This window comes from Canis lupus, chromosome 32, assembly GCF_003254725.2.
Source record: "Canis lupus dingo isolate Sandy chromosome 32, ASM325472v2, whole genome shotgun sequence".
In the NCBI taxonomy this organism is placed as follows: Eukaryota; Metazoa; Chordata; class Mammalia; order Carnivora; family Canidae; genus Canis; species Canis lupus.
Window position 1 is genome coordinate 1315312 of NC_064274.1, and position 16355 is coordinate 1331666.

The window sequence follows — 16355 nt, forward strand, 5'->3', positions numbered from 1 at the left end:
AATTTTTTCATTGCTTGAATCTACACGTGAAAGTACAACATAAAACCGTGTAACTTGGCAAATGAAAGAGATCTGAGAAAATGAGCTATTATGGTGGTGCTTGGTGGCTAGACTCCTTTTAAAAAGCACATTGCTTGTGGGTTTTTTTTTTAAGATTTTATTTTTTTATTTATTCATGAGAGACACAGAGCGAGAGAGAGGCAGCGACAGGCAGAGGGAGAAGCAGGCCCCATGCGGGGAGCCCGACGTGGGACTCGATCCCGGGTCTCCAGGATCACGCCCCGGGCTGCAGGTGATGCTAAACCACTGAGCCACCGGGGTTGCCCTGCTTGTAGGTTTTTAAAGAATAAGGGCAGATGAATTGGCTTCTTTAAGTCAATAAAGTAAGACTGACAAAAAAAGTAAACAGGAGAAACATTTAATTTCTCTGTGTTTCTTTTGAGAGCCAGACAAGCTAATACTTTAAGACCAATGAAGCTGCCAACTAGCGAGTGGAAAATTTTATTTTCAAAAATAAGCTTTTAAATGAAGATAAAGGTGATTAAAAAAAAAATCTAAAGCACCAAATAGGATTTAAGCCCTTTTGAAAAATATGTAGACATTAAATACCATATTGTCTAAACCTTAGTAGCAGTAAATCATCAAAGTGAGTCATCCACATTTCAGAAATTCCAACTGGTTTTACCCTAGCAACTTTCCTTGTTTTTGTCTCTTGAAGTTATACTTCTGTAGCACCTTGGGTTGTTCTTAAAGCAGAATGTGGCAGTGTCGATGACATTTAAATGTTTAAAGTATTTATATAGGGGCACCTGGGTGGCTCAGTTGATTAGGCATCTGTCTTCAGCTCAGGTCATGATCTCAGGGTCCTGGGATTGAGCCCCTGCATCCGGCTCTCTGCTCAGGGGGGAGTTTGCTTCTCTCTCTGCCCTTCCCCTCCCCCTGGCTCATGCTCTCTTGCTCTCAAATAAATAAATAAATAAATAAATAAATAAATAAAGTCTTGGGAAAGAATTTACATGCAAGTTTTCATATAACACATTCTTAGGAAGAAACCTATCCAGTAGTATAGGTGTCTCGATGCTATGAATACAATTAAGATGTCCTTTTTGAAAGGCCTAAAATTCTGATACAAGGTAAAGACAAGGAGTGCCAAATCCCTGGGCAATTCTTATAAAACGCAGTTTTGGTTTTGTGGATGCTTTGTTTTGTTATAAGGAAACCATCACTGGCGATTCTGATGACTTCTCTGGGTCAGGGAAGCAGCTCTTTAACAATAAATAAGTCAGAGGTTAGCACGCAGTGGAATAACATATTTTTAGTCATTGAAACAGATTTCTAATAAATCAGTTGTTCAGTTTGTATGCCAGTGTGGAACATTATCACCTGTGTCCACAACCACTTTTGCTAGCTCCTCAGGCATCACTCGTGGTCAGATTGAGGTGCTCTCACTTGCCTTACAGCTCTCCACCCACTGCCCTCCAGGCATGCAGGTGTTTTTCCATCCCAGATCTACTCTTGCTCCCTCTTCCCTTTCCTCTCTCAGCTCCTGCCTGGTCTCCACGGCACCCTTTCCTACCAGTCATCATGGGGACTTTCAGGGAAGCAACTGCTATGAAAATACAAGGGGCCAGCCAATGGCAGGAATTGACTGAATTCCATCTCCAAAATGTGGGTTATGCTTCTCCCTCTTTATATCTTCATACTTCCCCCAGATCCTTGTTTATCTTCATCTATATCTTCCAAAACGTATGCATATTTTTCTGGAAAGAGAAAGAGAAAAAACGTAAAGCTTCCTTCGGAGTGTTACTGGCTTATGTCTGGAACAGATTTCAATCCTCAGTTCTTACACTTCTTGGACATCGTCAATTAAAATACCTGCTTTCCTTGGGGCGCCTGGGAGGCTCAGTCAGTTAAGCATCTGCCTTCAGCTCAGGTCGTGCTCCCAGGGTCCTGGGGTTGAGCCCTGCATTGGGCGCTCTGCTCAGCAGGGTCTGCCTCTCCCTCTGCCCTTGCCCTCCCCCTGACTCATGCTCTCTCACACTCACTCGTTCTCTCTCAAATAAATAAACAAATACAATCTTTAGAAAAAATAAAGAGACTCACTTTCCTTGACAAAAAATAGTGTTCGTGCTCTACTCAGGCACAGGTCAGGTTGGGAATGCTGGCCGGCCCAGCCTTGCCTGCCCTGGCCCACGCCGCCACACCGCCTCCCAGTAGTCCTCCCAGGTGACAGGGCATGCCAGGAATGCGCTCGGTTGAACCCAGGCTGTTAACAATCCGTCACTTGTGGGGTTTTACCTCGCAGGATCCTGGGCCACCAGCACTCGTTGTCACCCATATCACATGCCTTTACCCGAGAGTCCGGTGCCCGTCACATACCGAGTGCACTTCCCCTCGCTCCAGAAGGTGGCTGCTGCGGAGGGGAGGTGCCAGCCCTTAGTGGGACACACCAAACCCGGCCAGAGCTTGCTTCAGAGCTGAAGAGGACAAGCCCCTACTCCACCACAGACGACTGTGATCGTTGTGAGCTTTAGTTGTTTGAATTGCAGCCTGACCTGTACCTCTTACAAGTAAATTTACAGAGAAGATTTTTTCTTCCTGAAAGTTTGCTTGGTGATAAGCGTTTAAATGAATACCGGGAGGTGAAGACCTCTCCGTGATTATCCAACGTAATCATCATTCTCCCCATATCGATTTAATCCTGATTTCAAGTGCAGCCCTACGAATAAAGCTAAAATGCAATAAGCACTTACTTTACGTTAGGCTCCACTCTACGTGCTTCGTGTGAGGTATTGTAGCTGAACCTGCAGCAATCCTATGGCTCGGGGTCAGTTTTGAAGCTCTCATTTTGGAGGTAAAGAATTTGCTTCATGGGCAGGTAATGACCAGCCCAAGGCCACACAGTAGGGCCTGTGGCCAGGGTTCCAATTCAAGTATTCTGCTTCCAGAGTCTGCACTCCTTTTTTTTTTAAAGATTTTATTTATTTATTCATGAGAGACATAGAGAGAGGCAGAGCACAGGCAGAGGGAGAAGCAGGCTCCCCTGTGAGGAGCCTGAGGTGGGACTTGATCCTAGGACCCCGGGATCACACCCTGAGGCACAGGCAGATGCTCACACACTGAGCCACCCAGGCATCCCAATCTTTTTTTTTTTTTTTCTTTTTTTAAGCTCTCACATGCTAGGCACACCGTGCTGCAGATTTTACATGTGGTGGGGTTAAATGTTGAGCCACCGACACAATTATGCAAGAATGTAAGTGCTTTTCTAGACACTGACTAATTTCTGTTTTGAGACCTCATTCAGCAGAAACAGACCTTAGTATCAGCTAATTCCGAGTCTCCTTCAGCTCCTGGGGTCACAGCTGAGTTGTGAGTGCCTTAGGCAGAGTCAGGGCTTTGTGTGTATCCTATGGAGGCCCAGTGAAGTGGCACCTTTGGCCATCATGTCCCATCCCCGTCTCCCCATGCTGGTATCTGATGTATCTGGTTACCATGCAAGCTGGGATGGTGGTATCTGCAGCCTCCTCAGATCTGTCCAGCGTCTTTGCTGTCTTGGCTTTACCAGAAACATTCTGCTTCCCCTGGCCCACCCCGGGTTGGGAGGATTGGTGGGAAGTGTGGAGTTCTCTCCTGCCTAGGTACACCACGTAGATATTTCGTTGACTCCTCCTCCTTACTGAGTTCCCAACAACTCTAGTACTAAGCCCTCTCTCCAGATTCTTGCTTGGGGTTGGGGGGGGGCACACACTTTCTGCTCTCAAATCCCTAAGCTTATCTGAAGCTTCCATCTTGCCCCACGTAGGACTCAGCGTAGCTCTCATTTCTAACTCCCCTTCACTTCTCTCTGACTTGCCTTGCCCTTCTTTGGTGAGTTCTAGAAAGTTGTAATGTCTGTCATGGAGGAAAAATTGGTTCTGACTGAGTATTCTCTCAAATCTTAAGACTTTTGTCTGGATTCCTTTGCTACATGAGTTCTACTGAGTCATCCTTTCTTTGGTCAATGAATGGCACTGACTGGGAGGAAAGACACGACTGTGGGGAGATTCAATGGAAGGAATAAGAATAGTTGATATCTCACCCCCCCACCCCGCACATGCTCAATAATTATCTCATGTTACTTCACAAAAACCTATGGGAGGTGTAATTATGCTTACTTAGAGGAAGGACAAAGGTCTTAGTAAGATCGATTAATCTTGCACGCAACTAGCAAGCTCTTGATCACCACACTCAACTATTCTTATCACGTGGTACTGAAATAGTTTCTTTAGATGTCTGAATTTCTGATGAAAAAAAAAATTTCTGATGAGCACCTGATGAGTCAAGGGTAGGACTTCATCCAACTCGATATCCCCAAAGCCTAACCCTTAGCAGGTACTCAACAGGCAGTATTTGAATTGAAGTAGGTCCAGGAGAGAGAAAGGAAAAGAAGGGGGAGAAAAGGTCAATTGGGAAAATCTTATCTTAAGCTATTCCCAAACTTCCTGAACAAGTTTGTTGATCAAAATCTGAGCAGAAGTACTGTTATGACCTAAATCATGTCCAGAACAGGACTCCTCTTACTTACATGATACTCTCCAGTTATTGAAGGCATAGAAATTATTTCCTCATGTCCAGAAGAGAAATGGGTGTACTGTCATTGGTGACACTACAATAATATGTGAGGATCAATGCATATGCGAGCCCTGTGACCAGAACTAGTGATAGCTCTTAATCAGTCAATGCAATCTTAATTGACATTTCTTTACCTTCAAAACATTGTCATTCAAGATGTTGGTGGTGTATAAATCTGACAACTTCTTGGATTTCACTCCTTTCTATTAGATTTTTGTCTGAAGACTCTTATTCTCCCACAACACATAAATCCCTCCGATACCAAATACCATATTTATTAGATTATGCATCTAGGTGACAGGTAAAGGCTTTAGGCTGTGATATGCCCAAAGTTACAATCAAGGGCAGATTTGCTGAATAGTTTTCCTGTTGCTTCATAACTGTTTATCTACAGTGTGCCTTATTGTTAAAATTTTTATTATTCGATGTTACTGGGACACCTGGCTGGCTCAGTCAGCAGAGCGTGCAACCGTGGATCTCCGGGTCATGAGTTCCAGCCCCACACTGGGGATAGAGTTTACTTTATTTTTTATTTATTTATTTTTTATAGAGTTTACTTTAAAAAAAAAAAAGGTATTATTTTCTATGATAACAAATACTATAAACAGTAAAACAAAAACAATAAAGTTAACATTTCCCCATGCCACCTCTTTCAGGTAACTTCCATTAACAGCCTATTGCATGTTCTTCCTTATGTACTTAATATACGTGTTCGAGCACATCTTCATGTTTATAGGAGTCTGACGTTCCTTTTTCTGTTCTCCCTCCTGCCCTCCCCCTTGTCTTTTACCCTGGAGCTCCATCTCTCCTTCTTCCCCTCTTCCCTTCTCCAACTCTTCTTTCTTTATTCCCCCTCTCTATTTTTCATCTTCCACCTTTCTCTCTCTTGTTCCCTATTAGTCTTGCGATACCCAGACTCTCAGAAAGTTGAGTTTTCACCCTCAAGGTGTGACAGCTCAGTCCAAGCTTTGGGGATGGACTTTATTCCTCGGGTTGCCTTGCTGTCCTACACAGTGTCAACATGAGAAAGTGAGAGGAAAGCATGGGAAGACATAAAATACTCAGTTTATCAACATTAGTTTATTTGGCTGAAACATTTCAGAACTCAGGGTGCTTTTGTAATTATTGAAATCTTTATTGTCAACATTTAATTCAAAGAGTAAATTGTATTGTACTTATTATTTTTTTAAATGCCCAAATTCTATAGAGGTGTTTAAAAGCAAAAGGTAAACTTATGTTTATCCCCTGAGATTTCTCTCCCTGCAGTCCTATTGCCCAGAATAGTTTAGTTTTTCTTTTCAGATGTTTTCCTAGACTTTTGTAAAACATACTACATATTGTATATAATGTATATGTAGCTTTGTCACTTAACTATATGGACATCTCTGGTACTATGTATAGGTCTACCTCTTTCCTTATAAATGCTGCATTATATGCTTTAGTATTAATCTAACCATTTCCAATATGACCACTTCAGTTGCTTCCAATTTCCAGGATCCAATTCTAACCTTTCAATCAAGACTTTCCCAAGAGAATGCTTGTCCGTCCTTGTCTTCTTAGTGACTCGAGGCTGCTGACATGTGAGACTGGTCCTTAATCAGTGACTCCCACAACATTGAAAATGTCCTTCATCTCCTACATGTCCATGAAGCAATCCCTTCGAGTCTCATCTGCTGGTTTTGTTGTTCTGTTCTTCCTTTTGGCTTCCACTTAGACCTATGCAGGTTTGATGCAGGATCCCAGATCTGACCCCCTGAACCTCGCATGCTGCAACCATGCTCATAGCCATACAACTGTAGTAGATGCTAGGTCACTTTACAGGTAATAGGCAGGAAACATAAAGGCCTTTACTTGAGACCATGGTCCTAGGGCCCCAAAGAACAGAAAACACAGCAGTGGCCTTGTCAATATGAGTCAGCTGCCTCAGCTGAGAGAGGGTGAGGAAGCTGTGAGCTCCCCAAGAGCATCTCCCTTCTTGGGGGCTCACTGGGCCACTGACAGCAAAGGGCTGTGATGGAGGGAAGACTTACGGGGCTGAGAAGACAAGGAACTGAGAGGCTGAAAGATCTTACAGGATTTTTCCCTTCCATGTTACAATCACTGCTTCACGAAATAAATTACTTCTCAGGGTTAGAGTGGTCTTAAATGCACTTCCTTACTTTAAGTTTCTATTTTAATATGTTATTCACTAAGACAGTTGTTTACTTGTTTTTCACATTTTGCTGTGGATGGTTCAAAAAAAATTTTGCTGTGGATGGTTCAAAAAAATTTATTAAAGTGAATATTACATTAGAAATTATGTGATGTCCATGTTAAATCTAACTACCTATTTGAGAAGGAAGCACCCCAAACATTCTCCTAATATTTTCTTTCTGAAGCAAGAACCCATGTTTCTTTTTTTTTTTTTCAAATTTTCCAAGTCCATTTTATTTTATTTGTTTCAAATTTTTATTTAAATTCTAGTTAGTTAACAACTAGGGTAGTATTGGAGTAGAATTTAGTAATTCATCACTTACATACAACACCCAGTGCTCTTCACAAGTGCCCTCCTTAATGCCCATCATTCATCTAGTCCATTCCCCACCCTCCTCCCCTCTAGGATCCCTCAGTTTGTTCTCTATAGCTAAGACTCTGGTTTGCTCACAAGAACCCATGCTACAAGTATACTCTTTCCTATTTGTGAGGTTTTTGTATTGACCATTAAACAGTCCCTAGAACTTTTTCAGTATTCAAAAGATATGGACCTCGTTTTTCTAAGGCGTCGTAGCCCAAAAAAGAGAATAGATGAACCAGGGAATTTATTGCATGGCAGTGGAAAGAGAGAGATGATTTTATTATTATTAATTATTATTAATAATTATTTAATTATTCAAATAGTTACAAATTTCACATTATAATTTCACTTATTTGGAATTATAAAAAGAATGCCAAGCTGAGTAATGGTTGACTATTTCTAAGTGAAATTTAATATATTTTTTAAAGTAGGCCCCACGACCAGTGTGGAGCCCAACATGGGGCTTGAACTCACGAGCCTGAGATCAAGGCCTGAGCTGAGATCATGAGTCAGATGCATAACCAACTGAGCCACCCAGGTGCCCCTATGTGAAATTTAATTTAGTAGTTTAAGTACAAAATATATTTCTTGGGGATCCCTGGGTGGCTCAGGGGTTTAGCGCCTGCCTTTGGCCCAGGGCGCGATCCTGGAGTCCCGGGATCGAGTCCTGCGTCGGGCTCCCTGCATGGAGCCTGCTTCATCCTCTGCCTGTGTCTCTGCCTCTCTCTCTCTTTCTCTCTATCATGAATAAATAAATAAATCTTTAAAAAAATAAGTACAGTGCTCGCTTCGGCAGCACATACACTAAAAAAATAAGTACAAAGTATATTTCAAAACTATACTACTCTAATATAGACAAGAAGCTAAATTTGTGAAAAAAAATATTCAGAACTCCAGTCATGTACATAATTTCTATACGTTTCTTTAAAATTATAATTAATTAAATGTGTTAGACTAATTGAAATTAAATAATTCAAAGAATAATTACTGAATTTCTTAAACTTTTTGTTTGAAAAAGATATTCATTCTCACAGGTTTCTCCTTACTAATAAGACCTGACAATTGTAGTGGAGAAACCAACTTCTAAATGTGTATACAGTATGAATCAAAGCATTTGGAATTATACTTTTTTTTATACTAGATGCTCAAGTAGCAGAGCTAATCTGATGTGATTTTAAATATCTTTAGGTTAGTCTGTTTATCTCAAACTGAATTTGGGCTTAGAGGTGGAAATATTTAAGAGAAACAAGAGGAAATGATTTGGCCTGTGAAAGCACCAAGTGCCTAGACGAGCCACCATGGATGTACATCCTATCACCACCCCATTTCTGACTCATGACCCTTTGCCATCACCACCTTGGTGGATCTTGTACATGCACAGTCTCTGGTCTTTTCCTCCTACTATTCACTCCAGCCAGCATAGCGAAGTCTTGCAGGTGGGGATAGGAGAGCCAACACATTCTTCTTTCAAAGTATATATTTTATAGGATGTGAATTATATCTCATTAAGGTGTTTTAAAAAGAATTATGACTTTAAACAAAAGAAAAACCATGCAAATAGTAGGCTCCCAAGTGGCCATGCATGCTCTTGTCTTTAAGAGCTGGTTATACACTTTTATTTCCCAATTTGGTACCTCCTTATAAAAGTTCTCAGCATTTTTTAAAAGCTTTCTTTCTTGGGACCCCTGGGTGGCTCAGCAGTTGAACATCTGCCTTTGGCTCAGGGCTTGATCCAGGGTCTAGGGATTAAGTCCCACATCAAGCTCCTTGCGAAGAGCCTGCTTCTCCCTCTGTCTGTGTCTCTGCCTCTCTATGTCTCTCCTGAATAAATAAATAAAATATTTTTAAAAATTAAAAAAAGTAAACAAAAATAAAAGCTTTCTTTCTTGATCAATATGTCTATTTTAATCTTTAAAAAAATGCTTTGGATTCCAGTGTGAAAGCACCACTTCTGAACACAGTCTTTTATTTTTATGTATTCATTTTTTTTAGTAGGCTCCACGTGAGGAGCTTGAACTCAGGACCCTGAAACCAAGACCTGAGCTGAGATCAAGAGTCGGATGCTTAACCAACTGAGCCACCCAGGGTCCCTCTGAGTACAGTTTTAATAGGAACTGAAAGGCAGCATGACTTTACAGAGACCATCTTTAATTAAATGGTCTTTAATTTAATTTTCTTGGGAGTTCCATACATACACTTGATACATGTAACTGTTCCAAGGTCATTTATCAGTTGTGCTTTGTGAAAGACTGGATAGACCATTTTGCAGGAGCACTGAGGTGCCAGGTGAGGGAACTTGCATAATTATGTCAGCATAATTTTCATTTCCAGGCTCAGCTTTGATCCCACGAGACAGGTGGTTTTCCTTTCATCTACAAATATCTGACAATGCCTCAAAGTTACCAATACAAATAAAAAGTATTTTTCCAGAATCTGTGGTACGATGGGAGCCCTGGGATCTCTCTTCATAGTGATGGATTTCACTGGTATAACATAGGCTGTGTGGGAGGTAAGATTTGGATCCAAAGTATGTTTCTAATCACCAATTTGAAGTGACATTTCATACAGGAGTAGAGGGATCTGTTCCACCCTTGTGAGATTTCACCTGGCCCTGAGCACTCAGGAAACAAGGTAAAGAAGCAGCAGGACTGGTCTTACTCTTCTCCCCACAGAGCTCCTGGCTGTGTCTTCCAGCTAAAACTTGTTTCCACCGCGTAGTGGCTGCCACAGTATGCTGTCCATACCGAAGGGCTGACCGCTTATTCGAAGCTTTCGCCCCAAACTAGATTTCCACAAGACACGAAACGCAGGGCAGGCAACAGTAGCCTCCCTGCTTCCAACGCATAGCAAAGGCTTGCGTGGGTACTCCGTTGATCGTGTGACAGGCGTATAGTGTTTGGGCATGTTTATAATATCAGTTGAAGACAAAAATCCAGCTTTAAGGGCGATAATACCTTTTTGGAGGTGGGAAGGAAGCCTCTCCATAAAGACTTCAGTAAAAATGTTTATTCAGTGGTTGCTGTGGTGGCTAATGCTTCTGTTATAACAAGAGTCCAGCCACATAATGACAAATAGTATCGACTCTCCTGGAGCTGAGGCTTCTAGTTCCTACCTAATTAGACATTCTCCTCTCCTCTCCTCTCCTCTCCTCTCCTCTCCTCTCCTCTCCTCTCCTCTCCTCTCCCCTCCCCTCCCCTCCCCTCCCCTCCCCTTCTCTTCTCTTCTTCTTTCTCTCCTCTCCTCTCCTCTCCTCTCCTCTCCCCTCCCCTCCCCTCCCCTCTCCCCTCCCCTCCCCTCCCCTCCTTTTCTCTTCTCTTCTCTTCTCTCTTCTCTTCTCTTCTCTTCTCTTCTCTTCTCTTCTCTTCTCTTCTCTTCTCTTCTCTCCTCTTCTCTTCTCCTCCTCTCCTCTCCTCCCCTCCCCTCTCCTCTCCTCTTCTCTCCCCCCCTCTATATATTTGCCTTAAATATAGAACCTGAACATTTAACAACAGGGATTCTGCTTGAATGAGAAGAAATAAAATCAACTTCAGACCTTTGTGTCATTTTAATCTCCGGCAATGACATGTGAAAGCGATTAAGAAAGGTACTCTAAGAAAAAAAAAAAAAAATCTCACCTCCATTGAAAGAGGCTGGAAGAGCCTTTGAAGAAATATGAAACTGGAAGCACCATACCTTTCCTTAAGAATATTAACTGGGCAGCTAGATCACAAATGCAAAACAAACGCCGATGTGTACCTTGGCTAAGACCCAAACGTTGGCAAAGCTGAATCTAAGCTCCGGAGAGAGATTAATAGCCAGAGCCACTAAAATAATCACCTGCCTCTGCTCTGGAGGTGATGCTCATGGGAACCAAGAAGGGCTGGGAGGGAGGCTGCGACAGCAGTGGCCGCCCAGCAACAACCTGCATCTCTCCGGTTGGCCTATCCTGAAAAGAGGACGAACAGAGAAAAAGGATGTTTTTTTTTTCCTTGTAATGTGAGCTGGTTTTTTTTTTTCTTTCTTTTTTCTTTTTTCCCCCCAAGCTGTGAACTTTTTACCTTGCTTCCTTCATGCTTCATTTGATCAATCACTAAGTGCACGGGCCCTGAAAAGCGAGCGCGGGCTTCTTGGAGTCGGTATTTCGCTCCTGGATTCCTTTTCAGTCCAAAATGGGGCGGGTGCGGGGGAAGCCACCTTCCCCGGCGCGAGCGGAGGCAGGAGAGGCGCGGAGCGAGGGGGCCGGTCCCCGGAGCACCGCGGGGACCCAGAGGGCCCGACTCTCCCTTCCCGGGATCCGTTTTCAGGCCTCGGGGCGCCTCCCCTGCCAGTGACACGCCCGCGCGCGTCCGGCCGGTGCCCGTGGGGGTCACCTGGGGCGTGCGCCCCGCGGGCGCGGACCTCGGGGGGGCCCCGCGGGTGGAGGCGGGCTCCGGGGCCGGCGGCGGGAGATCCCCTTTGTGGAGCGCGGCGGGCCCCGGCGATGCCCCGGGGATGCCCGGCGCCGCGTCCTGGGAGCTGGCGGCGGCCTGCAGCGCTGCGGGTGAGTCGCGGGGGCCGGGCGGGGGCGGCAGGTGCGGCCGGGGCGGCAGGTGCGCGCTCCCCTCCCCGCTCGGGCGCTCCCGGGCCGCGGCGCGCGTTCGGTCTGTGCTGATCCTCATGGAGGCGGGAACTGCCCCTGCAAGGGGAAGAGCGCCGGGGATCATGGACAGCGGAGACTTTTCGGGAGAAATGATCTGTGCAATTGTCTGATTTCGATGGATCGCTTGCGCGAGGGCCGCGAACGGAGTTTAGGGCGACTCGCCTTCCGCGCTTTTGCTGGATTGGCTTCTGTAGGGAAGGTCCCAAAGGTGCTTTCAGGGGCACGCCCACTCTGCCCCCTGCCCTTGTTCCAAATCTTTCTTTTTTTTATTATTTATTTATGATACACACAGAGATAGAGAGAGAGAGAGAGAGAGAGAGAGAGAGAGAGGCAGAGGGAGAAGCAGGCTCCATGCAGGGAGCCCGACGTGGGACTCGATCCCGGGTCTCCAGGATTAAGACCTGGAGGCGCCAAACCGCTGCGCCACCCAGGGATCCCCCTTGCTCCAAATCTTTTTTTTTTTTTAATTTCTTTTTACGTTTTTATTTATTCATGATAGTCACAGAGAGAGAGAGAGAGGCAGAGACACAGGCAGAGGGAGAAGCAGGCTCCATGCACCGGGAGCCCGACGTGGGACTCGACCCCGGGTCTCCAGGATCGCCCCCTGGGCCAAAGGCAGGCGCCAAACCGCTGCGCCACCCAGGGATCCCCCTTGTTCCAAATCTTAAGGCAGTTTTTTCTTTTAAAAAAAAAGGTGTGTTCTCCGGTCTCGTAGCAGAAACTAGACAATGAAAACGAGAGTACACCTGACATTTGCTCTCCTCTCAATTGCCAAGAGACATAAAAGAGCTTTGCCGAAGGCTGTGGGAGGGCTTAGGAAATTTCAATACGGGGAGCATCCGGGGGTAGGTGGGGTGGGGGTGGGGTATGTCTCTTTCTCTGATGTATTTTGGCATTACTTTTTTTTTTTAATCGTAGTATTGTGGTGAACCTCTCTGTGCGGGAGCCTTTGGATTGGGAGTAAATGAGCACCGCATGCATGTGATCTCCATGGAGAGATTGCTGCGAGCTCTCAGGCTGCCACAGGCCGTCTTAGCACAGAGGCTTATAAAGATCGTTCTGTGTGCTGCCTGGTTCTGATTATTTAATATTTAAAGGCTGATTGTTACTCCCAATTAAAAGCATGTTAAAGGTATAGCTAAATCCCACCCACAAATAATTTCACCAGAATTTGGTCTACATTTTAATTAATTTTGATGGCTATGTTTGTCTTACAGTTGTGTGTTTTTTTTTTTTTCTGATTATGGAAGTATTGCATGATCATCTGCAGAAAAGGTGAACTATACAGAACTGAGAAAAAGTAAATGGTTATTCCTAACGATATTTACACTTTAGTAAAGGCCTAGTTTTTCAGAGAAACCTGGTCATTTGAAAACTTGGCGGCTATGGACATTTTTTTAAAATTGCCAATGAATTGCGTTTAGGAACTGAAACTAGGAAATGCCAAGGAAATAAACTTGTACTTTAAGAAAAGGTTATAACCAGGGATCCCTGGGTGGCGCAGCGGTTTGGCGCCTGCCTTTGGCCCAGGGCGCGATCCTGGAGACCCGGGATCGATTCCCACATCAGGCTCCCGGTGCATGGAGCCTGCTTCTCCCTCTGCCTGTGTCTCTGCCTCTCTCTCTCTCTGTGACTATCATAAATAAATAAAAAAATTAAAAAAAATATTTAAAAAAAAAAAAAAAAAGAAAAGGTTATAACCAACAAAGCTTCTTCACGTGGTTCATGGAACAGAATTTATTGTGGCAATTTCTCTTGAATCAACTTCCCACATCTGCTCCTGACAAATGGCTTTTGTTTGGACAGCCTGTTTTGTAAATACATCTCTTTACCATTAAGGCAAAGTGCCCAAATACATCCCTTACCAGTGCTTGCAGCTGGCTAGGCTCATTGAGTTAATATTTTTTTTATTGGTTTCTACATCAGAACTTCTTCACTGTATGCTTGATAAAACCCTGGAGAAGGTTACCAAGGGATGTTGTAGAGAATCTACTTCCCTGGAGGTTTTAAGAATAGGATAAACAGCCATCTGCTTTCAGTGCGGTACTGTCTGGTTAAAGGAAGACTGGGTCACCTCTTCAAACCCCAGATTGAGGAACTCTAAATATATTTCAATCTTTGACAACCTAGGATCAAAGGGTATAAAGATTCCCCTCAAAGCACCTGAGTCCAGCGAAGCCCTGTTTTGGTTTATGTAACACAAAGATTCTCCTTTGGTAAGAAAGATTATATAATTATCCCTAGGACTTGCCAATTCTTTTCTATTTATAGATAGAAAATCAACAATGATTTAGTTATTTTCTAAGACATTCTAGGTTGAATGTAGCAGAAGTTTTGTGATTTCAAATGAATTGCTTCAAAGTGAATGAATGAATTGATTCACAGGAATTAAAACTTCTGCCTCAGGTGGGGAGAGGGTAGCTGTGTCATAAACCTCTGAACTAAGGATGGTGTCCCTGAGGGCTCTCTCCAGTCTGGATCCTACTTTCTTTTCAATATCCTCTTTTGTGTGACAAATCTGAGTACATTTTTACAGTAATGTTACATTTTACTTTTTTCCTCAAAATGTATTTTGAGTAGCGCTTATGCCCAATCTGAGTATTCCTATAGCTTCTGTTGGAGGCTGCTCCCCGGGGCCAGCAGTGCTGCACTCTTGCTGGTTTCTTTCAGAAAGTCCGGATTTCGCAGGTTGCTGCTTCCTCTGCCCTCCTGTTTGACAGACGGATCCTGTAATTCTAACCACCATGTAACCTCAATTGCAGTGACACCTTCCTCCCTTTCTGAAATGTCACTTGATCAGGAGCAGCCACCATGCTCTCTCCCTGAAGGATCACTGGGAGGGGTTCACTTTCTAGGAAAGGTCATATGGAAAAGAAAATGGGGAAGTCAAGAGTCTCCTGGCTGGGCGGTTTTCCACTTTGCTTGAATGAGCAGTGCCTCTCCCTCACACCCTTCATCTTGTCATACTTCTCCATGCATGCCAAGCATGTTTTCTTATGCTATAGTAACGCCCAAAGAAGGAACAGGAGCATAACAATGGTCTTTCATTTGTTCAGCAAACATTTACTATGTGGGAGGCAGCCCAGGGAATGGAGATGGGATCTTTTGCCCTCTGGAAACTTGTCATATAAGAGGGGAAATCAAATGTTAATAAGCTAGTGCCATTCTGAGGCATATAGAGGTTAAGAACTTTGGGTTATTGTCAGTTAAGCATGTACTAACTCTATGACCCAGCATTTCCATGGCTAGCTATGTACCCAAGAGAGATGAAAACAAATAGGCTTGTACACAAAAAGGCTTGTACAAAAAGGCTTGTACAAAATGTACATAGCAACCTTATTGATAATTGCCAACTAGAAGTAACCCTATTTCCAGCAACAAGAAAATGGATGCACTGTGGTACATCCATACAATGGAATACTACTCAGCAGTCAAAAGGAATGAACTCATGATGTACACAACCAGCTAGATGCATCTCAGAACCATTATATTAAAGAAGCCAGACACAAAAGAATTCATAAGCAGTTCTGCTTGTGAAGTACTCGAACAGGCAAAACCACTCTATAGTAGAGAAGTTAAGTGATTGCCTCTAGAGGGTAGAAGGATTGACTGGAAAGACTTAAGAGGTTTTTCTGGAGCAACGGAAAGGTTCTAGGTCTTTTGAGTGATGGTTGCATAGTTCTGCACAGTTATCAAGCTTCATCAAACTGAACACTTAGGACTTGTGCATTTTACTGTACGCAAGTATCAGTTCAATTAGAAGGAGAAAAGCATGGCTTCTAGAGCTAGATCAGGGTACACATCCCACCTCTGCCTCTAGGTATATATTGCCTTGGGAAAATTATTAAATGCCTCAGAACCTGGAAAGCATTGGATAATATTGAAGCATCTTCATAGAGTCATTGTGGGGATTGAGTCAGCCGTCCAAAGGGCTTAGTTTAGTAAGGACTCCATAAATGTCAGCTAATAATTCCCTGCACTGTAATAAATATAAATGTGGTTTTGGTGTGTTGATAAAATTATTTATACTTTCTGTTAAAGCCATCTCATTTATTTAAGATTATGAAGGATCCTCTAACATATTAACTGACCTCCTTAGCATTATATGTATCTTCTTTTTAGTAAGGTTTTTTTGTTTGTTTGTTTGTTTTGAGGTTGTAGGGAATTTAAAGATCTTGCCTACAGCCTACCATTTCAAAATGCCAGTGGAGCTTTTCATAGCCAACTGAGGTAAACCCTGAAGAGAGACTACTCTGTAAACCCCTCTGTTTTTGAGGACTGATTAAATGAAATTTGTTGAAGCTGAACAGCCAGACCAGGCTTCCAGCTTCCAGGAATCCAGGTGACATGGTTACATTTTACACCCTCTTTCTAAAGATGGACAAAAATTCCTGAACTCTGTATCAAATTGATGTTGTGCTTCTGTTTAAAGGGACAAACTACCTTGAATTTTCAGTAAAATACCTTGGACAGAGTGGTAAATATAATAGTTTACTTAATCCATTAAACTTCAATTATTTAAGTCCAATAAAGTGCTTGGGAATGACAATATGTACTTTGCCAACTCTAGCA

General features: G+C 43.3%; 1 protein-coding gene across 4 annotated transcripts in view; it reads left to right on the top strand.

The window, feature by feature from the left end:
- The window catches only part of SHROOM3 (shroom family member 3), a 173427-nt gene that overhangs the window by 85556 nt on the left and 71516 nt on the right, over nucleotides 1-16355 (top strand). For 2 of the 4 annotated variants that reach the window (XM_049105060.1, XM_035709520.2), the window contains exon 1: nucleotides 10878-11140. The exons of the other annotated variants lie outside the window; for them this stretch is intronic. In XM_049105060.1, coding sequence (XP_048961017.1) covers nucleotides 10893-11140 — 248 coding nt within the window. In that variant the 5' untranslated portion in view covers nucleotides 10878-10892. Of the gene's footprint in view, nucleotides 1-10877; nucleotides 11141-16355 lie in introns of those variants that run through there. 4 annotated transcript variants of the gene reach the window in all.